The sequence below is a fragment of the Diospyros lotus genome, chromosome 6 (genome assembly GCF_014633365.1).
Source record: "Diospyros lotus cultivar Yz01 chromosome 6, ASM1463336v1, whole genome shotgun sequence".
NCBI lineage: Eukaryota > Viridiplantae > Streptophyta > Magnoliopsida > Ericales > Ebenaceae > Diospyros > Diospyros lotus.
Window position 1 is genome coordinate 7990454 of NC_068343.1, and position 23601 is coordinate 8014054.

Here is a 23601-nt window from a genome sequence, read left to right on the forward strand (position 1 = left end):
CATGTGATGTTACTGAAATTTTTTAAACATAGAAAAATGGCACGAATTTAAAATGCATAACGAGATTGTAATAAAAATATATAAATAATTTCTCTTTTAAGAAGCATTACATATGCTCCTGGTCTCGAACGAGATAGCCGTGTGCCCCTGCAAAATTTGAATTTACACAGATATCCTTCCTTGTCCTTGTAACTACAGCAATGCCGTCGACTTTTTGCACAGGGAGAGAGAGAGAGAGAGAGAGAGAGAGAGAGATTCTATAATTTTTGCTGATCTACCCATGTAAATTCTAAAGTACGCCAAATTGGCAAAAGATAAACAGATCCTGGAGTTTTAAAATATAATTTTTTTCGTGATAATATCATATTTAATATGGAATAAAATAAGTTAAATCTAAAATAATTTTTTTAAGGTGAGATTATATAAATAGTAAGAAGTGTTAGTTTTATATAATCCGTGAGATTAAACATTTGAATTGCATAAACATTTTTGTCCCTAGTTATACAAAAAAATCAAACCAGCCATATGCGAGAAGACTGAACTGGACTGTGATTGCGGGAACACTCCATGACACAGTGGGATTGCGCCATCACTTTTAATTGCCTCTACGAGTTGCGAGGCAGATTGAACGCAACGCTCTTGGATGACAATATTTTTTTTTTGAGAGATCTTGTTCATCCAATTCCATATGCCGAAGTTTTCGATGGATGATTAAATTGACTGAGGAACCTGCGAAGATTCTATTGATTGTGATTCCTAATTTGTCTTTCCAGAATTATTTTTAAAATTTTGATATATTCTTAAAATATATATTTGTAATTAAACTATATTTCTTATAAATTATAATCTATTTAGATAAAAAGGACAAATTAATCTCTTAACAATCAATTTATAGCAATACCTCATGTACAATTTAACATATGAAACATGACAGTGATATAACTCCATGTTATGCTTTTTTTTTTTTACTAAATGTGACAATGTTATTTAATTCTACCATTATTTTATTTCATTATTAATTTTATCACATCATTATTTAATTTAGATACCAAACAAGTCAAGAGAATCTTTTCGTTGTCTATGACAATTTTATTTAATACGAGATATTGAAAGTTATTTTTAAGTAAAGAAAAAAATAAAGTAATTAAAAACACAAATTATTAGCCGAGCAAAAAAAAAAAGAGCACGAAATATTAATTAAGATATTTTAAGAAAATGAAGGAGTGGGAGTCTTTAAATCTACAGTTTGTTCATTTTTTTTCTAAAAATAATTTGTCCCGTTATTAAAGAGAAGGGAAACCTAAAAATTGAAGATATTTCACTACTTAGCGGTCAGCTTCTGCTTCTCTATTACAAATACTAATTTGCCCACTCAATTAGCGTAGGGCATTTTTTTATGGATTAACAAAATCAAAAAATAAATTTAATAAATAATTGTCGTAAATTAACATAACACACACAAATTTATAACAATTTCACTTAAAAGTAACAATTGTTAAGGATTGTGAGTAGATTTATTACTAATATTAGATAAGACTGTTATAAATTTCTGCATGCACCATCAATTTATAAGAATTATTTAATAGACTCTTAATACAAGCTAGCTAGACTCTACCCAAAGAAAGAAGCTTTCTCTTATTTTTCTTTCTTTTTCATTTTTTTTCCTTTATAATTAGGAAGGAAGGAAGGAAGAAGCTTTCTTGATTTCCCTCTTTACATATCTTCATTTCTTTTATTTTTTTTTTTCCGAAAGATTCTTTGTTATCAATCTAATAGAATGGTTATATATGTAAGTTGATGGCCTGTCATATTTTATTAACATCAATATTGTAATACAAATTTTTTAATGACGTTACACAAATATAATTTTTATTTTTATTTTTTATAAATAATGGCATCACTACTCAAAAAACTTGCCCACAAGTAAAAAGATTTCTTACCACATTGTTTTATTAACTTTTCTGTAAAAAGTTTTTGAGGTTATTTGTTTACCTCAACAACACACACCACCAGGCACCATCTGCAGGAGAAGCACTGGGATGCCACCACTGTTCCCCCACATATATAGGACCCAATCAAATATTCCCTATAAAAGGAAAAAAAAAGAAAAGGAAGGTATAAACTCAACCAAGTATATCTAGTTAATATGGTGAAAGATGGAAACAACTTCATTCTCTCATGAAATCAAAATCAATCTCAGAAGCTAACAAGACTTCTCTAATATATCATATATAATAGCCATAGGGTATGTAACCCCTCAATTTTTCCCTATCGTTTTTCAACAATTTGTTTGAGGCTCTTATAATTGTTAATTTAGGCATCTGGGCAAAATGTCTATGAAATGCCCATGACGGATCTGCCTCTCTTTTCGCAATTTATTAACAGAAGGATATCTTTACAATGCACCATCTAATCCATTTGCAACTCTACTCTCCTATATATATAATTAGCATTATCGATTAACATGGTAAAATTAAATTGTAGAGATTGTGGAGAAAAGGAAAGGGCATGTAGAAATGGTAAAGCAAGATTGTTATGTATATGACCAAGAGGTGAGGACTGTGGGGAGCTCATCAGATCTTGTCGGCTAAGAAAGGGAAGATTCAGAATCAGCTTTACAACAAGGGAGGTGATGATGAAGTCAGATCTTTACATGTGTATATTTAATTTATTTACATCACACTTCATCTTATTTTAATTAATTAATTAATTCTTTAATCTTGATCTTTTATTTAGACTCATCCAACCTCTTAACAATAAATTAATTCTATTTAAAATTAAATTGACTAGAATTCTGACTTATAATTAATTGATAAGTTCCATTGAGATTCGGTATATTCTTTTAAAATTTAGTTATTAATCTTAATCTCAATAAATTTGAAATAAACTCACTTTCTTGAATATAAAAAAGACAATAATTAAAGGTAAATCTAATCTCTTCAAATTCATTTTAGGTAACTATTCTAAATTTAATCTATTTAAATTTGTTTTGGATAACTATTTCCAAGTATTATATAACAAGTAGATCTAATTCTAACTAAAAAGTTATATCTAAATTATTGTAAATTGAGAAGAATCTCTCATTTAAAATAAACATTTTTAGTTTAACTATTACTCTACATCTAACTTGAGCCCACTATACATATTTATGCTGCTGAGGCTCTAAGCTAAGCTGGGGGTTGGGGGCGTTTGGGAGGAAAGGCGCAACTTAGTAGTAGGAGACATGAATGCGTGGTTTCTAGAGGGGCACCACCACACATGGTCTCATTAATTTCACCGCTCCGTTGTTACTCCTCCGAATCAATGCTCATTTCATTGCTGCCACCACCTCTCCATCGTGTCTTATTTTATACATAACTGTCAGTAATGGATGAATTTCTCAAAACCCTTTCGGAATTAACTTAAAGAAGAGCTTGTTTTCGGAAAAGTTAAAAGTGAAAACAAACGAAACTTGTGAAATACTACTGCTGATTTTGAAGAGAGAGAAAGAGAGGAGCAGGCAGACACCGCACACGTGGGTTACCCGAAATGATGTGTGGGAAGCCGTTACCGGTGGGAGGATCGGCAAGGCTTTAAAGGTCGCCGTGATGGGTCCCCAGAGGCTGGTGATTGAGACATTCCCTGTTCCTTTCACTCACCTATCGCGGGTTATTGCACTTCACTGCTACCAAATTACCATGGCCGGCAGGGCTCGAGCCTACCGTTTAGGTCGCCATTATTTAAGGAAAAAAGTTCGGGATAGTGGGATTTTATTATATGTTTAGACTTTTTAATAAATTTTAATATTAAAACTTAATATTTATTTAAATGAACCATTTCCAAATTTAAAAAACCTCGTAAGCTATTATAGCAAGGCTCAACTTCAAGAACGGTGTTACCGGAATTTATTGGATTTGGAAATTTAGTGAGGCGTCACTCTGTGATTAATTTAATAAATTTTAAATATTAAAATTTATCAAGGCATCATCTCGCTTGAATGTAGGCTTGTAGCCTAGCCCACTACTATATCCCTTCCACACTAAGCTCTGGGAAATTGTGTCCTAACAAAGGCCCTGCTTCTTCATGGTCGCAATTAGGTTCATGTTTGATGATCCAAAATCTGACTTTTGCATTAGATGAATCCCCTTTGGCTCTCGCTCTGGCTCTTGGTCGTATTTAATTTAGATGCCACAAAGTTGTCAATCATTGCTTTGCCATTCACACATTTGTTTTCACTTTTCCCAATCATATATTCTTCTACATATCCGTTGGAACAAGCTTCCCACTTTGATTGTTTTTACTAGTTCGTACACCGATAGCACTCGAGGGTGAATGTCGCTTTTACACCCACCCCCCACCCAATCAACTTGGGTTAATTCATCGGTAGCATGGATGGAGAATACTAGGTTCGGTTACAAATCAAAACCAAATCAAAACAAAGATATTTGTAGCCATTTATTTACTCAACAATGTGAGATAATCAATACCATTTTTTTAATTAAACATTAAAAAAACTAATGAAGAGTAAAAAATACATCAACTTACTGGTATGTCTGATTTCTATTAAGCTGCACTCATTAAGTAATCTGGCCTGCTTAATCCTTGTGATGAAAATTGTTAATCATATATTTAAATTCAAATACTAATTAAAATATTATATAAAAATCATTCAACAGTATTTTTTAATTAGCTGTAAATAAAATTGTTGTTGCATAAATATAACAATGAATTTAGTTAATTGAAAACGTCATCGTCAAGTCGTCTAAATCTACAAAAATAAAAAAACAATTAGAGAGTGTTGGGAGTCTTTTTGCTAGACATAGAGGATCTGCGTATCACCGATACATGTGTCTCAAAATTTTATGCGTGACCTTCACATATAAAATATTGTTGTGGCAGTAAAATATTTTTCAAAGGAAGAAGAAAGAAGAAGATGAAGCAAAAGAAAGCAACGTGTGTGTGAGGGAGAGAGAGAGAAGAGATAAAGCGACAGAAGTCCTGCCCCTTTATTTATTAATTTTTTTTCTTCCCCCTTCCCATTTTCTTTTTCTCTCAATTCCATTCTTTCTCACGTCCGTCGCCCCTGATTATTGTGTAATCAATAATTGATTTTATTATGCATTATACATTATGTACTATTTGCAATTTGTCGTCTCTTATTTTACAATCAATAATTGATTTCATATTATGTACTATGCATTATTACTATGCATGATACACTATGCACTATTGGCAAGGGGGTTAAGAGTCAACTTTTGACCAACAATTTACAGAGACATATTAGACACACGATATCGATACCAAACGCAACACTATATAGTGTTTGATTTTTTAAAGCAATTAGATAATACCGAAACTCTTTTCGATATCAGTTAACCCCTTGGCCTATCACCAAAATTTCTCCAAATCTTGACGACATTTCAAGAGTTCTTAAATAACACATAGCAGCAGTTCAGGACAATATAGGTGGTAGTGAAGTCTCACTTCAAGTGAACCTATTACAGTTGACAATTATCATATGCTATAATTCTTCCATCATCTAACGTCATGATCGAGCGAGAGTCATGGAGTAACAAACTAACAAATTCAATAATTATGTGTCAGATCTCATTAATGTGACTAGATGATACATTAAGAAACACTTTTCCTAACTTTCAATATGCCCTAGCCAAAGATTGTCTCGTCACATTAATAATAAATCACATAGGATGTTCACCTCATCAAATGCCGATAAAGGTGACGGATCTTATTCCCAACATCTGTCTCCATATACCAGCAATACAGAACCACATAGATGAACATTTCTACCTCCTAATTGGATGGTGCGACTCATTAGCAAATCTCACACACCAATACACAAAACAACCATGCCAATTCAAGTCTAAGGATTAACACACCGTGAAAACTTGTTGACACAACCATTATCCATCAGATCATGTAATTAGTTATGGGTGTCACATTCGACTTATTGTTCCCCAATGACCACTCACAGGTTTACTAACAACATTTCAAGTTATATGATGTATGACACACAATCTTCCCATTAGTATCCTCATACCGAATGAGGTAGTAACCCCTATGTTACTTCATACTCGATTAATCGGAATCCCCATCTAAAGAATCTAAGAACTAAGAATAGTTTAAGAAGTTTTATTATCAGAAAATTCTATCACACAATTTCAATACATTGAGAATAAGATTCTCACATAGAAGATTTAGAGACTCATTCATATAAATGATTAGAGAAAATATGAATGAAGAAAACCTTATATTTTTATAAATTTATACAAAAATATAATTAACGCATTTAAACAAGTTTGCTAGATATCATCCAAATATAGCATTAGGGCATACAACACTAACAACTTCAACATCCATGTGTTTTCAGGGCAAGTTCTTCGCTCGTTGACACAAGCAACCCCCAAACATCTTAACAATTATCGCGTGTGTCAGAGACAAGTCTTGTTCATCTACTGACCCCCGAACATCTTAACGGACTTCAACATCTATGTGTGTTCGGGGCGTGTCTTTTGTCTGTCGACGCAAAATGACCCCTAAACATCTTAACAGTTGTCACGTGTGTCCGAGTCAAGTCTTATTCATCTACTGACCCTCAAACATCTTAACAGACTTCAACATTTGCGTGTGTTCAGAGCAAGTCATTCGTTCATCGACGTAAGTGACCCCCAAACATCTTAACGGTTGTCGCTTGTGTCTGAGGTGAGTCTCTTAGGTATTGACCCCCAGACATCTTAATGGACTTCAACATTCGCGTGTGTTTGGGGAGAATCCTTCATGCATCAACGCAAACGACCCCTGAACATCTTAACGGACTTTTTGAAACAACTTTTGTTGCGGCTCCCCAATTTCATGTGTATATACTTGCTAGAATTGTGGGCAAATCTGAAAATAAGAAGTAATATCAATATTTTGTTTTCACGGTTCGGTATAATGCTTACGTTCGCAATTAAATAATATCCATATTTTGTTTTTGGGATTCATAGTAACACCTACGTTTACATTCAGAGATAATATTCATAGTTTGTTTTTGCGGTTCGACGTAGCACTTATGTCCGCAATTCGAAAGAATATAAATATTTTATTTTCGTGATTTAGCATAGTGCCTACGCCTACAATCAGAGAGAGTATTTTGTTTTCATTGTTTGACGCAATGCCTATGTCTGCCATTAGAGAGAATAACATTATTTTGTTTTCGCGATTTGGCGTAACCCCTACGTCCGCAATCAAAGAGAATAATCATATTTTGTTTTCGTGGTTCGCCATAACCTCTATGTCCGCCATTAGAGAGAATAACTATATTTTTATTTTCGTAGTTCGATGTATCCCCTATGTTTGCCATCAGAGAGAATAACCATATTTTATTTTCGCGGTTCGGCGTAATGTTTACATCCGTAATTAAAACGAGCATTTTATTTTCACAGTTTAGCATAGTGCCTACGTCTACACTCAGAACGAGTATTTTCTGTTTGCATAAAGCAATAGCCGAAAAATGAAACGGTGGCATGTGCATAAATATTAAATGAATGCGCATGCCATTAATGAGATTATTACATACGTGTAATGTCTTATTTCCCAATTGATTTGATTAGACTTCATGTAACTTGAGATTGTGTGAGAAACGTTGTAGTATTAATAGACTTTTTGGATGTTTTTCACAGACGGCGCCAATTGTTATTATATTGATACAACAATGAATTTAGTTGATTGGAAATGTCATCGTCAAGTCACTTGAATCTGCAAAAATAAGAAAACAATCAGAGGGCGCGGGGAAGTTCCATGACTTTATTACTTAAGTCAGATATTGAATATAAAAGAAACTATATTGAAATTAGTATTAGAGATATTGTAACTTTTCAATAATGAGTATCTGCTTATTTATAGAGAAATATAGAGTGATTTAAAACATAATAGGATTAAGATTCTTATAGATAACGCTTATATTGATTAATTCTAATCTGACTAAGACTATATTTGTTATAAATGATATCTATATTTTATAAATAATATTTATCTTGATATTCTGAAATTATTTTAGAATTAAATTTTTTTATAAATAATTAATTATCTTTTTTTAAATAAATTAAATATTAAAATTATTTTATTTGCATCACACTATATGAAAAATTTACACTTTTTTTTAACTTAAAATGATACTTTGGAATTTTAAGCTTTTTAATGAACTTTTGTTCGTGACACACCAAAAATATATCGACTAATTTGGGCCTTCTCAACCAAATTTTTGCCTTCCTCTCTGTGCGTCTTCTTCTATTAGCATTGAACGGAAACTGAATGCGGGATTCAAAGCCACTGCAATTATATATGAATATTCCCTTCTTTCTGGCGCTGTCCTGTCTCCTTCAGCTTCTTCTTCCATTGCTGCAGCGACCGTCCGTCCATATAAACATATATATAAAATAAAGCTCTCCTTTTCTGAAAAAAAAAAAAATATATATATATATATACACACACATATATATCCTGATTGTATATCTCTTTAATTAACTCCAAAAGGCTCTACAGCTTTCATGTGAAATCGTCATCATTTCATTTCGGATCTCAAACTTGGAACATTTCGGTGCTCTGAATCACCAGGAGATATGAGTCATTCGAGTGCTTACACACAAAATGAATTCTTTAATTCCATGTTTATGTACCGGTTCATATGTATGGCATCTGGCGGGGCTCGGATTTCTTTTTCTCTTAAAAAGAAGATGCACGTCGCCTCGCCTGTATGTTGTCAAATTAAAGCGCTTACTTTAAGCTTCACGGCTTTGATTTTTTCGGGTCAGCTCTTTCTTTATTCATTTCTTTAGCTTTCTCATGAAAAGGTGTCGTTTTGTGACTTTCTGAGAAAAATACAGTAGGCGGAAAAGATGATGGAAAATCGCCCTCCAAACGGCTAGCAGCTGGAAAGCATGGATTTTGACTTGTTCCTGGCGAGTTATCTTAACCTTTCGTATAAGATAATATAAATATAATGACGAAACTGAATATGGGGGAATGGAAATTGAACTTTATCAACAGGACTCGTTGTAGCATTGTGACAGGATTAATTAGATAAGACGGCCCAACCAATTATAAAACAGAGCATAAGAGAACTTTAATCATTGTTTGGAGTACAAAGTGGCAAATAAAGCGTAAAACAGCCAGTGAAAGCGTGGTGGTTTGTTTCGAAATAAAGGAGCCAAACATAGTTGCACTAGTAGTCATCCATCTGGGGTTGGGATAAGGGAAAATGAAAGTAAGATTCCTCTGAGCTGTGGTGTTATGATGATGATTAAGAATGGGATTGAGGGACAAGAGATCATGGACCTTGTTCTAGTGTGGGCACGGAAAACTAGAGCCCATTTTGCCACATTCTAAAATTGGTGCCGCACAAGAGTAGTCTTTCCCTCCCACTGATTTGGGTACATGCCTCTTGATTTTTTCTTTTTTTTACTTTGTAAACAAAAAAAAAAGATTATTTTTACCTAGAGTTATTTAATGGACATGTCTTGGGAATATTCCTGGGCAACAGCATATCTGTTTAATCATCGCCGGCAGGAGAGGGCCTAATGATGTTAACTTATTTGGTTAATTAATTAATCACCTCCCCTGATGCAGCCTCCTTATTAGTCAACACTAATCTTTTAATAAACCCCCCTTGCTTCGATCCTACATATTTAATGAAAGGCCTAATACCGATTGAATTGATTTGAGGTTACGAATCATTGGCGCCAAAGAGACTGCAGGGTTCTTTTCACATCTTTAGGGAACTTTAACAGTGAAAAGACGGAACTAAAAGAACGAGAAAGGCTGGGAGAGAGAAAGGAGAGAAAGAGAGAGATAAAATAAAATAAAAAAAAAAAGAAAAGAAAAGTGCAGCAAAGCAAAATGAGAAATCTGAAGATAAGACTTAAGAGAGAGGACACCGGACGGAAGCCATGGCATTGCCATCGATCGCTCTGGAGAGGGGATTCCTTTTTCATGTCTCGGACATGTTCTCTTCGCTAGTGCTCAGCTGGTCCTCCCATCTACCTATCTCTCTATCTTCGTTTATTTATTTTGATTTAAATCTGAAGCCACTCTTTTTGCTTTCTGATGCCAGGGCTTCCTGTGGCCTTGAGGATAAGCCCTTTCTGGGCCCCCCCACCCTTGTTTCCCGGAAAAAAAAAAAGTGGAAAGCTTTTGCGGCTTCTTTTTTTCTCCATTTCTTCATTGCGGCTTCTAATTCTATACCAATTAATGTAAAACAGTGAAGCGTGAAGACAACGGGTGGGTTCAGAGTCCTAACTAGCTGGGAGCTTGGGGCCAAAAATCTATTTATGAATCGCAATGGAAGGACTCAACTCTCATGGGTCAATCTACAGTTACACGATTTTTAAAGATTGGTTTCATAGTAAAAGATTATAATAATTTTTATTTTTTCTATTATTATAATTTAAATTTCTCTAAATATGAAATAATATACTTTGGGAGCAATCACACGTGTACAGTAAAACTCACGTCCAAAAGACACAGCTGCGGGTTCTGGTCAATAGTGTCAAAGAAATGTACGGCTAACAGGTGTTAAGAGAGGGAGGGGAAATTTTCTGAGCGGTGGGCCTCGGGAAGGCCCAATAAGAAGGCGGACTGGACAAGCAAGTGTCCTTTTGGATGACTGTCTTATGAAAGCATAGGATTCCATAGCAAGGAGAAAGGTCGAAAGCGACGGTTCTCTCCAAGCTGGGCCTATAGGCCCGTATCTTCATGTTGTCCTGCCGAGTCATGTGTCAAGCCTCACCTGATTGGGCTGCTCGTAATCCTTGCCGGCCCATGGGTCTGCAATCCCGCACATCCAAATCCCTCACGTGCCCCACCAACCTACAGGCTATTAATATCTAATAATTCATACTTTAGCTTCAGAATGTTAGGTGTTGAAGCATTGACGATCGGGATTATGTCAAATTCGGATAGCAAGCTTCTTATTAGCTTCGAGTCGATAATAAGGATTATTTGTGCATTGCGAACTTCCTAATTCCTCTGGCAAAGCTAGTATTGTATAGTTGCCAAATATCCAATTTATGTGGTATGAACTATGAACTCCCTTGTATTGGACTTCCAGTTAAGTGTATTAATTATTTAGTAAAAAATAAATAAAAAATCATCACGTGCATTAATTTACTATTTGAATTGAAAATGACATTTTAAAAAATTCCCCTATATCTTTAGTTTGTTCTCCACAAAATTTCTAGTATTTTAAAAGATAAGATTAAGGTATTTTAAAATAAAATGAGTCTCAAACAAAAAATTTCGTTATTTGATTATGTGTTTTAAAATTTTTTCATTCCCGTTATTTGATTAAGTAAATAATTTTAGTTTAATAAAAATTTAAAGGTTTAAACAATAAATCTCCTAAACCTTTTAATATTGAATCAAATAACGAAAAGATTAGAAACAATTGGTATTTAAAAATTTAGATAACTTCACATCATTTTATAGACTTATAATTGAAGAATCAATCACAAAATTATTAATTTTTTAAAATAATACTTGATTTGTTAATTTTTAGTGATTGACTCTTATGAATTACTTTATATTAATAAAAAAATACATTTAATAAGCATCAACAATACCCCTACACTATAATGAATTCACATATTTAATCATTATCCGTTTTAACCTTATAATGTGTCTATTTATATTTTATTAAGTTATGTTTCATATTTATTAACAGTAATTCGTTCATAAAATTTTATTATTTCAAAATTTGACCTTCACCTTTTAAAATAAAAAATGCTACCCAGACACAAAAATTTATGACACTATATATGAATTTAGTATTAATATTGAAAAAAACATCGATGAGTATTCACTACATTGTGAATAGTCACAAATTATTTTCCAACAATTAATGCTAAGTATCATATAAAATATCAAAATTAAGTGTTGAAATATCATTTCATTTTAAATATTACTTTAAACATGTGAAATGTATGATTTGTTTTTAAAAAATAAATAAGATTATAAATGTATAAATATAACAGACATAATGTTTAGAATTATTTATTTTTTAAAGGTTAGTTTGGTCTAATCAAATTATTGGGTTGAATACTCCTTAATCACAGTTGATTCCAAATTCCAAAAGTGAGGATTTTTGAGTTAAGTATACATTACCAAATCCAAATTAGATTTTGAGTATTGAAGTAAATCCACCTGACTCAATATTAATAGACTTATTAGCATATTTGAGAGCTAATTAATCTTCATGCATTGATTTTACTGTATTAATTATCTCTAACACAAGCCATGACGGATCCTTTGTAAATTCATTTTGCTGTTTCTTAATTCAACTAAACTAAATAAAAGACTTACATTTATTTGTTATGTTTTTCTTAATACAAATTATTTGAAGGGGTTCAAGTGTTCAGGAAGAAAAACAAAGAAAATATTTTTGTCAATCATTTCACATACGTGAATACTGGCTCGTACTTGACAGACCAGTCTAAATTGTCCACGTCCCTGTGGGCGAGATGCTATTTGTGACCCCCAGGTATAATTAGCATAGCCATATGTAACTACACGCGTGGCTGCCCCCGTGACCTCCCTTCCCGGGCTTCCATTTTTCCGCTTCCATCGCGGTCTTTCTTTCGTGCGCACGCAGCGAATCCTTCCCCAACTGAAATCAGCCTCCTCCTCTTCGTCTCTTCTCTCTCTCTCTCTCCCCTCTCTCTCTCTCTCTCTACATCTCTATCAAACCAACCATCAAAGTTCGCGAACGATCAGAGAAAGGTTTTCTCTCAGCAAAACATGGAGTCGACGCCTGTGAATTGGGAAGCTCTGGATGCTTTAGTCATTGATTTCGCCAAATTCGAGAAGTTGATCGAAGACTCGGTCCTTTCTTCATCTTCTTCGTCATTGTCACCGTCCTCTTCGCCTTCGTCTTCGTCCTACCACTCGCGGTTGCTTATTCGACAGATACGGCGGTTGTTGGAGGTCGGTGACATTGACGCCGCCATAGATCTCCTCCGAAAACACGCTCCTTTCATCCTCGACGATCGCCGACTCCTCTTCCGGCTGCAGAAGCAGGTACTTTTAATTCCTCTGTCCGTTTTCCGATCACCTGTTTCTTGTTTGTCCAATTTTTTTCTGTAAAGTTTAGTTTGTCTATTGAAATTGCTTGCAAAGAAATTTATTGAGCTATTGAGGAGGGGAACGGTGGAGAATCGTGATTCTGCAATAAATTTCTTGCGAACAGCGCTCGCGCCTTGTGCCCTTGATGCCTACCCGGTATGGTGGAGTTTCTTTCCTTCTAGTATTTTGTGTTTTGTTTTCATTTACTTCTTTCTTTTTTATTTCATTATTCGTTACTGCCTTTATGAGTAATATATTCATGCGGAATCTGTTTCGCTAAGTTGATTGGTCAAACTGGGAGTGAACTCAGGAGAAATAAGAGAATAACGAATAATGCTAGGAGTCATGATGAATCTGTTTTGCTAAGTTGATTGGTCAAACTGGGAGTGAACTCAGGAGAAATAAGAGAATATAGAATAATGCTAGGAGTCATGACTTACATGGTGTCATTAGTTATGTGGCGCCTCCTTATTGGAGGAGGCTAAGGTGATAATATGCCATTGTCTCATTTGCGTAGCACCTTCTCCAATGAGAATGCGAGACATGATTGATGATACTGTCATTAGTTATGACTCATAGCATTACTCGAGAATAAGAGAAAGGACAAAAGTATGCTTCCCTATTTTTGGGATGTTTAGGTAAAGAAACAAAGGGAAATGGATCGTGCTACTCTTCCCACTTGTTTCAAAAAATAGGGGAGTGAATGGAAAGGACATCTAAGTTTCAATATTAATACGTTATTAATAGGTGTACTAATGGTCATAAAATTCTGGGGCAAAAGTTGGTAGTTACTTTACTCCCACTATATCTTTTCTTTCTTAGAGAGATCCAAAATTAGGTTTTAGGACATTGAAGTTTCTCTTCGTTTCTTCATTTCTCTCTCTTTCTCTCCCCTTATGCTAGATTAGGGAGAAGGGATACCATTTTCTTTCCTTTCTATTTGTCTTCTCCTTATCTAAAACAACCCCATATACTGCATGGTGAGAAATGTGATACACCGTGCAACTCAAAAAGTTGAAACTAAGTACAAGCTGAGTAAGTTGCTGTACTTTTGCTGATGTACTTCAGGGTCTAGTGTGACGTCAAAAAATTCCAGAATGGTGGTGTTGTCTTTGTGTATAAAATTTATATCCCCTATGCCTTTAAGTATTGTTTTCTAGATAAAGATTACCGTTCATGAACTTTTCATTTGCCACGTATAGGTGTTTTAGAATGCATATCAGTTGGAGCTGTAAGTTGTGAGGTTTTGATCTGCCATCTTGATTTTATTTGACTATTTTCATTTGCCTCAGTTTGGAAATGTACATAGGAATCTAGTACAACCTCAAAAAATTCTGTAATGGTGGGGTTGTCTTTGTGTATAAATTTTATTTCCCTCATGCCTTGAAGTATTGTTTTCCTGGTGAAGATTACTATTCATGAACTTTTAATTTTCCATGTCCTATTTTATAATGTAGATTCATTGGAGCTATAAATCGTGAGGTTTTGATCTGCCAGCTTGATTTTATTTGATTATTTCTATTTTATTAATATTGGTGAATTTCTTCGCTTGTGGGATGGTCAATATTTTGTTTCCCTTATTCTAGGTCAATTTTTTTCCTGTCTATTCATTAATTTATAATTTTGTATCTTTCTGTTTTTCCCAATTTGGTTTTTGACTTTTCTATGCTTGATTTAAGGAAGCATACGCGGAATTTAAGCACGTTCTTCTTGCCTTAATCTTTGACAAAGATGACCAGAATTCTCCAGTGGCAAATGAGGTAGCCTGCAATTTTTGCATTTATGCTGGTTTAAGAAGCATGCCTAGACTTTTAAGCTTGTTTGCCCTATTTGTCTTAATTTGTCACAAAGATGATTAGGCTTATACTTGCAAATGTGCTTGGGTATGGGTTGAGGTATAATTCTTCTTCAACGATGTATCTAGAAAATAGAATCGCCTTATACGATCATGTTTCAGTTTTTATATTAAAATAAAGAAAAAAAAAAGAAAACTGTTTTTTAGTATCATATTCTTAGATATGATGTTGAAGTGAACACACAAACAACTTTTGGTTAAGCAAGTGGCGAGAGATGAAATGAAATGGTCAGGATACATTTTCAATTGATTCATGCATGTCACATTCCTAAGGATAGGATAGTCAATGTAATTTTCCTTCTTTATGCTACGAGGGTTGTACTTTGTTGGCGAGATTGAGGAGTTTTGAAGTTGATAAAGATAAGTGAGATGGAAGATAAAGAGAAGATTTAAAGAAGTGGATGGTAGGGACAGATAATCCAAAGAGGATACGAGTTTAAGCTAAAAATCTATTCCTACTATTTAGGAGATAAACACTCCTAATTTTTAGGAGATATGTAGTCTAATAATTCTTCTATTTTCTAGGAGAAAAGATAGCATGTATTGTTTATATATTGATACCCTAGATCAATGAATTTTCTAACTAAGCTTTTGAGATTTTCAAAGCTTGTTTCATGGTATCAAAGCATAGGTTTCGATCATAAACAGCATTGCCATATTGGCTGTTCTTCAAAGATCATGGCCGAAGCACAAAATCCAACTTTAACTGAAGCCTCTGCCACAAGCTCTCCGAGCATCATTCCTTCTCCCTCTCTGCCAACTATCTCTGCAAATCTTATTGATAATCATCCTCTACAAATTACCCAACACAAGTTGAATGAGAGTAATTTTAGAGAATGGTTTCAATCGGTGATGCTGGTCATCAAAGGAAAGGGCAAAACAAGGTACCTCACTGGTTCCATCCCTACTCCACCAACAACAACAGCCTCTTATGGTGTTTGAGAAGTAGAAAATTCAACTATCATGGCGTGACTTATAAATTCTATGGAGCCTAGAATTGGTAGGACATACCTCTTTTACAAAACAACAAAGGAAATATGGGATTCAGTCTAAGATATGTATTCAGACTTGGAATTCTTCCTAATGTTTTGAAATTAGGTCAGCCATTAGAACAACCAAGCAAGGTAATCTCAGTGTTACTGAATATTTTAACATTTTGGTGGAATTATGGCATGAAATAGACCTGTTTTATGCTGTCAGTTGGGAATGTCCAGCCGATAGTATCAAATACAATAAGATGGTTGAAAAGGATAGGGTTTTTGATTTCCTCCGTGGTCTAAACTCTGATTTGGATGAAGTAAGAGGAAGGATTTTGGGTACAAAGCCCTTGCCTTCACTTAAAGAAGTATTTGCAGAAGTAAGGAAGGAAGAAAGCAGACGGAAGTGATGCTGCAAAATAACCAAGGCCTTAGTCATCAGAATTTGGCTCTTGCTACTATCAACCAAAGGGAAGCTTTACTAAAGAATCAAGGAAGAGAAAAGTAGTGGTGTGATCATTGTAAGAGGCCATATCATACAAAAGAAACATGCTGGAAGATTCATGGCAAACCAGCCAATTGGAAGCTAGGAAACAAGAGGGAAATTCCTAGGTTAGCCTATGTGGTGGAGGTATTAACTAAAAATAGGAAGTGCACTGATTTGAATCTTTTAGAAGAGTAGAAACAAACCCTATACAGGCTGTTAAACCAAGGTATAAACCTCTCAGGCCCTTTTAATCCTCAGTGCTCCGCATCCATAGCCTTTCAAGGTAATTCTCATTACTCTTTGATTTCAAGAAAGCTTCCTAAGAGTGTTTGGATGGTAGATACCAGGGCATCAAATCATATGTCAAACTCTGTTGACTTAATGATCGAAAACACCCAATTTAGCAATTCTACTAATATTTCTATGGCAAATGGCACAACCTCCTCTGCCATGGGAGTTGGAATCGTGTGCATATCAAAATTAAGGCTAAATTCTGTCCTATATGTACCGGGACTGCAATACAATCTTCTTTCTGTTAGCAGAATAACCAGAGACATGAATTGTATTATTAAATTCTTTCCATCTTATTGTGTGTTTCAGGACCAAGTTTCGAGGATGATGATTGGCAGTGCTGAGGCAAGAGATGGTCTTTACTATGTGGCAGGAAATGTTTCAAGTTCTTCTAATAAGGTTGTCCTAGATGTAACTACTAATGCCAAGGTCTTACTATGACATAAACGTTTAGGACACCGTAGCTTTCCTTGTCTTAAATCTTTTTATTTGCAACTTTTCAATAAAGAACAGATTCTTACGTGTGAGTAGTGCACTCAAGCCAAACAACCTCGTTCTCATCATTCTATTCAGTCCTATAAGCCATCTAAACCCTTCCATCTGATTCATAGTGATATATGGGGTCCCTCTAAACACCCAAATATCACTGGTTTTAGATGGTTCATAACCTTCATTGATGATCATTTTAGAGCTTGTTGGGTGTATCTTATGAAGGAAAAAAAATCAGAAGTTAGAACATTTTCAAAATGTTTCACAAATTTATTTTGAATATGTTTCAAACTTCTATTCATGTTCTTCAAATTGATAATGGTTGAGAATATTTTTCTCATGATTTCACAAATTACCTATCTGAACTTGGTATTTTGCATCAAAGCTCATGTCCATACACATCCCAACAAAATGGTGTGGCCGAAAGAAAAAATAGACATCTTCTAGAGGTGGCCCGAGCTATAATATTTACTACCAATGTTCCCTATTTTTATTGGGGGGAGGCAGTCCTTACAGCTGCCTATTTAATCAATCGCTTACCCTTTAAAATCCTGCAGTTTCGAACCCCTCTAAATACACTTTGTGATCTATATCCAAATGCTCCCTTTCTTCCTTCAGTTGAACCTAAGGTATTTGGATGCATTGTCTATGTTCACAATAGCTCTCTCTCTCTCTCAGACAAAATTGGACCCCAAAGCTCTTAAGTGCATCTTTATTGGGTACTCTTTATCCCAAAAAGAATACAAATGCTATTGCCCTACCACCCGAAAGTTCTTTGTATCCGCTGATGTCACATTTTATGAGGATCTCCCATTTTCTTCTTCAACCACTGCTCAAGAAGAGATCCCTAGCCCTCACATTGATCCTCTGATTTCTCGTCGTCCTCTTGCACCTTTATTACCAGTATGTTCTCAAGGGGGAGCATCTTTAGTTTCTACTCCTGAGAACATACTGACAAGTTCCTCCTCAGTTCCTGACCCCCAGCTACCTAACTCTCCTGGTCCCTCTCCTCTACTCGTTACCTCTAAGCTTATTGTTGAACCAACTGCTCTTACTGTTGAACATACTGCTCCTACTGCCACCAGCAGCCCCCTGCAAGTCTACTCCAAAAGGCCCAAAGACCATCAGGAAACTAGCAAGGTCAACACTATCTCCAAAGGGTTGGTTAGGATGGCTCCTATAAGGGTGATACTACTATTGACACTGCTACTGACAACATGGACGTCTACAAGGGAGATTGGTTAGACTAGGCTGTTCCTATAGCCTTATGAAAAGGGGCAAGATCTTGTGTTAAATATCCTATTTCTAACCATCTGACCTATGCTAAATTAAACCCTCAATTCAGGGGTTTTGTGGCAAAAATTGATAGCATTGAGATTCCAAAGAATATATAGTGCTATGAATGATCCTAGATGGAAGGCTGTTGTTATGGAAGAAATGACTGCCTAGGTGAAAAATCATACTTGGGATATTGTGCAACTACCTTCCAACAAGAAGGTAGTTGGTGTAAATGGGTGTTCACGGTGAAAACACATGCAGATGGAAGCATTGAAAGATATAAGGCTCGATTGGTGGCATAAGGGTTTACCCAAACGTATTGTTGTAATCACTTGTATTAGATTAGCTTAAGATAGTCTCAAGAGGGTTTTTTGTTGTAATATCAGTGAGTTGCATTTGTATATCACTTGTGTTATTCTAAAAGGCTTGTTTCTAGAAGGGTTGGTTAGTGATATAGGCCGGTTAGTTGGTTGTAACTATCAGATAAAGTCTTATTTTTTCTCGCCTCTATATGTTATAAATAGAGGTCGGGTGAAGGGGCATGGGTATTCTATTCTAATTTCTTGTCTTTTGATAAGAAAGAGAGTAGAGTATGCACAAGGGTAACTCGAGAGTAAATAGAGAATATCTTTGTAATCTTGGGTTAGGGAAACTCTATACAGTTCTGTGTATAAGGCTGTGGGAGAGTTGTAGTGCATGTAATCCTAAAGTTTTTCGTTCAAGATAGTGGAGAATAGTGCCTTGGGCAGTCTAGATGTAGGTCTTCTTTAGAAGACTGAACTAGGATAAATCTTGTTGTGTTCTTGTTTCTATTTCGTGTACTTTATTTCTATGTTTTGGTATTTCTTGTTGCTGTGAGAATTTGAGTGATTCTAGTTGTGTCTTGGTGAGTTCGAGTGTCAAAGAGATTGCTGTGAATCTATTCCAACATGTATGGGATCGATTATGCGGAGGCCTTTGCTCCTATGGCTAGGCTGAATTCAATACGGGTATTACTCTCACTTGCATTTAATTTAGATTGGCCTTTATTCCAATTGGATGTTAAAAATGCTTTTCTTAATGGTGATTTGGATGAGGAGATACACATGAAGATTCCCCCGGGATTTGAACATGAGGTGGATAGTGGAAAGGTTTGCAGACTTAAAAGATCTCTCTATGGTTTGAAGCAATTACCAAGGGCTTGATTTAAGAAATTCAGCATGAGGGTATAAACAAGGACAAACTAACCATACATTGTTTATAAAGCATGCTAAAAATGGAAGAAGAGCTATATTAATTGTCTATGTTGATGATATTGTTGTAATATGGGATGATATGCAGGAAATTGACTACTTAAAGAAGCAATTGAGGGCTGAATTTGAAGTCAAAGACTTAGGGATTATGAGATATTTGCTAGGAATGGAGGTGGCTCGGAGCAAAGAAGGATTATTCATCTCACAAAAGAAGTATACTATGGATTTCCTTAATAATCATCTTCCGATGCCAAGGTTGGAAATTCCCATGTTTGATGGGATGAAGTCAAGGTGGTGGATTAGAAGGTGCAAACGATTTTTCCAATCTATAGGGTGCTAGAGGAACAAAAAGTTAACTTGGCTACGGGCTACTTAAATGATACGACCGATTCTTGGTTTCAAGGGTGGATCCTAGTTGAAGGAAATGGTGGGAATTGGGAAGAGTTTGCAGAGAGGCTATGTCTTAGAAATAACCAAAGACAATTTGTCTTCATAGATTGAAATGAGCAAGAACAACATCCTCTTTTAAGGAGAGGATTATGAACAAAAAAAGGAAGAAAATAATCTAAATATTGACAGCATCCTAAACTACATCCTTGACTTACTATATTTACATATTATTTACATAAAACTCAGATCCTAGAATATTCTAGGATCAAGGACAAATCTCTCTTGATTTTAGCATATTTCCAGCACTCCCTCTCAAGCTGGCTTGTAGATGTCTTCCATAGTTAGCTTGCCAATAAGTTTATCAAATTGCTTCTTATGAAGACCCTTAGTTAGAACATCAGCAATTTGTTCAGTTGTTGGAAGATATGGCATGCATATTATTCCAGCATCGAGCTTCTCCTTGATGAAATGTTTGTCCACTTCTATATGTTTCGTACGATCATGCAATACCGGATTATGAGCAATAGAGATGGCAGCTTTGTTGTCACAATAGACTTTCATAGGTTTTGATTGAGGAAATTTCAGCTCTTCAAGTATCCTTTTGATCCACATCCCCTCAGATTCCATGAGCAACAACTCTGAATTCTGCTTCTGCACTACTTCTAGCCACAACATTTTGTTTTTTGCTTCGCTAGGTGACAAGGTTTCCCCCAACAAACGAACAGTAGCCTGAAGTAAATCTCTTATCATTAACACTTCATGCCCAATCTGCATCAGTGTAGATCTCAACTTGTAGATAGCCATGTTTCTTGAATAGTAAACCTCTTCCAGGAGAACCTTTTAGATATCTGAGGATTCTGTAGACTGCTTCAAAATGCTCTGGCCCTGGTGAGTACATAAATTGACTCACCACACTCACTGCAAAAGCAATGTCAGGTCGCGTATGAGACAAGTAGATTAATCTGCTCACAAGTCTCTGATATTGTTCCCTGTCCTTTACTTCTTCAGCTTTGACAGCATATAGTTTCACATTAGGCTCAATGAGAGTTTTTTACACCTTGCAGTCGAGTAATCCTGTTTCTCTAAGAAGGTCAAGAACATATTTTCTCTGATTGACAAAGATGCCTTCTTTGGATCTTGCAAACTCCATTCCAAGGAAGTATTTTAGGATTCCCAGGTCTTTGATTTGGAACTCATTTGCAAGTTTCTGCTTGAGGACTGCTAACTCTGTCTCATTATTACCAGTTAAAATAATGTCATCAACATAAACAATCAAAATTGCAACTTTACCATCCTTTGAGTGTTTATAAAATATGGTGTGATCTGCCTGACTTTGAAGGAAGCCATAACTGGTAACTGCCTTTCCAAAGCGTTCGAACCATGCTCTTGGAGACTGTTTGAGACCATACAGGGATTTCTTCAATCTACATACTTTGTTACTCCCAAGTTTATTTTCAAATCCAAGAGGTAAACTCATAAAGACCTCCTCTTCAAGATCACTGTTAAGAAACGCATTTTTGACATCAAGTTGGTGTAGAGGCCAATCTGAATTTACTGCAAGAGACAACAAAACTCTGATAGAGTTTATTTTTGCCACAGGAGCAAAGGTCTCCTGATAATCAATCCCATAAGTCTGGGTGAAGCCTTTAGCCACTAGTCTGGCTTTGTACCTGTCAACACTCCTGTTAGCCTTACATTTTATTGTAAACACCCATTTACACCCTACTATTTTTTTGTCTCTGGGCAAGTTAACTATCTCCCAAGTACCACTTCTCCTTAGAGCATTCATCTCCTCTATAACTGCTAATTTCCAGTTTGGATCATCCAAAGCTTCCTGTATATTCCTTGGCATAAACAAGTGTGAAATCCTAGATGTGAAAGCCTTATGATTCTTAGATAATCTGTGGTAGGAGAGGTATTTAGCAATAGGATATTTAATGCAACTCCTGACACCTTTCCTAATTGCTATAGGAATATCAAGATCAGAAATAGTAGGTAAATGATTGGAAATAGTTGAAGAATCAATTTTGGAACTATTAGGTAAAGTAAAAGGAGGTGGACTAGAAGTTGAAGTGGGAGTTCTTGAACTTACAGTGCCATTTATCAGGTTTTCAGACTGGTTTTGTGCAGAATTGGCATTCAAGTCTTTGTTCTTTTGATGAAATCTCTTTCTGGTATAAACCTGAAGCTCAGAATTTAGATCATTATGATCAGTTTGTAGTAATTCTCCCCCTACCCGAGAAACTCCTTTACTTGGCATCAAAGAACTAGAATCTCCTAGGTGACCATTATCAGAAACATGTGATTCCTGAGTAGGACAAATTGCATTTGGAAGGGGGACAAAAACATTCCAAAAATTGTCTTCAGCTTCATGGTTCTCCCCCTGAAGGGAATTTTTGGTAAAATAGGGTTTGTTTTCAACAAATGAGACATCCATACTCACGTGAGTCTTTTTTGTGAGAGGATCATAACACTTATAGCCTTTTTTATGAGAGGTATAACCCAAGAAAACACATTTGACTGCCCTAGGATCAAGTTTTGAGCGAAATTGAGTAGGCATATGAACATACACAGTACATCCAAAAACTTTGATGGGAAGGTCCGAATGTAATCTAGTGTTGGGAAAAATGTCTTTGAGGCACTCAAGGGGGGTTTGGTACTTTAATACTTTAGTAGGCATCCTATTTATCAAATAGGACGCCGTTAAAACAGCTTCGCCCCATAAATATTTTGGAACATGCATAGAAAACATGATGGCACGTGCTATTTCGAGTAAATGTTGATTTTTACGTTCAGCAATGCCATTTTGTTGAGGAGTATACCGACAAGTAGTTTGGTGATGAATACCTTTGGTTTTCAAAAAATCCCCCAAGTGCTTATTGAAATACTCGGTGCCATTGTCAGTGTGTAAAATGCCAATTTTGGTTTAAAATTGGTTTTCAATCATAGTGTAAAAGTTTTTGAATAAAGTTTCCACTTTAGATTTTTTGTGCATCAAATAAACCTAACACAAACGAGTATGATCGTCTATAAAGGTAACATACCATGTTTTTCCAAATAGAGTATAAATTTTAAATGGGCCCCAAACATCACTATGAATTATATAAAAGGGTTTGGATGCTTGGTAGGGCTTTGGTAAATATTTAGAATGATGATTTTTTGCCAAGATGCAACTTTCACATTGAAAAGAAGAACAATCCATTTTTTTAAATAATTCAGGAAATAAATGTTTCATATAGGTAAAACTAGGATGTCCTAGTCTAAGATGCCATAGCATAATTGTGTCTTGAACAGGAATTGAACTAGTACTACTAAAGCCCTGAGCTTTTTTATTACCAGAAGACTTTTCATCAAAGTAGTAAAGACCTTCAATCATCCTAGCACGCCCAATCATCATCCCCAAGTTCTGGTCTTGAAATTCACAATAGGATTCAAAGAAAGTAACACGACAGTTAGAGTCTTTGCAAAGTTTACTAACAGACAAAAGATTGCAGGCCAAGTTAGGAACAT

At 35.3% G+C, this 23601-nt stretch overlaps 1 protein-coding gene across 3 annotated transcripts in view; it reads left to right on the forward strand.

Moving 5' to 3' along the window:
• The first annotated feature begins 12587 nt into the window (after positions 1 to 12587).
• Positions 12588 to 23601, forward strand: part of LOC127803806 (uncharacterized) — a 43053-nt gene continuing 32039 nt past the window's right edge. The window contains exons 1-4 of one of the 3 annotated variants that reach the window (XM_052340330.1): positions 12588 to 13047; positions 13147 to 13248; positions 14772 to 14852; positions 17012 to 17101. In XM_052340330.1, the coding sequence (XP_052196290.1) occupies positions 12769 to 13047; positions 13147 to 13248; positions 14772 to 14852; positions 17012 to 17101 (552 nt within the window). In that variant the 5' untranslated portion in view covers positions 12588 to 12768. The remainder of the gene's footprint in view (positions 13048 to 13146; positions 13249 to 14771; positions 14853 to 17011; positions 17102 to 23601) is intronic. The other 2 variants (XM_052340331.1, XM_052340332.1) reach the window with 2 other exon arrangements.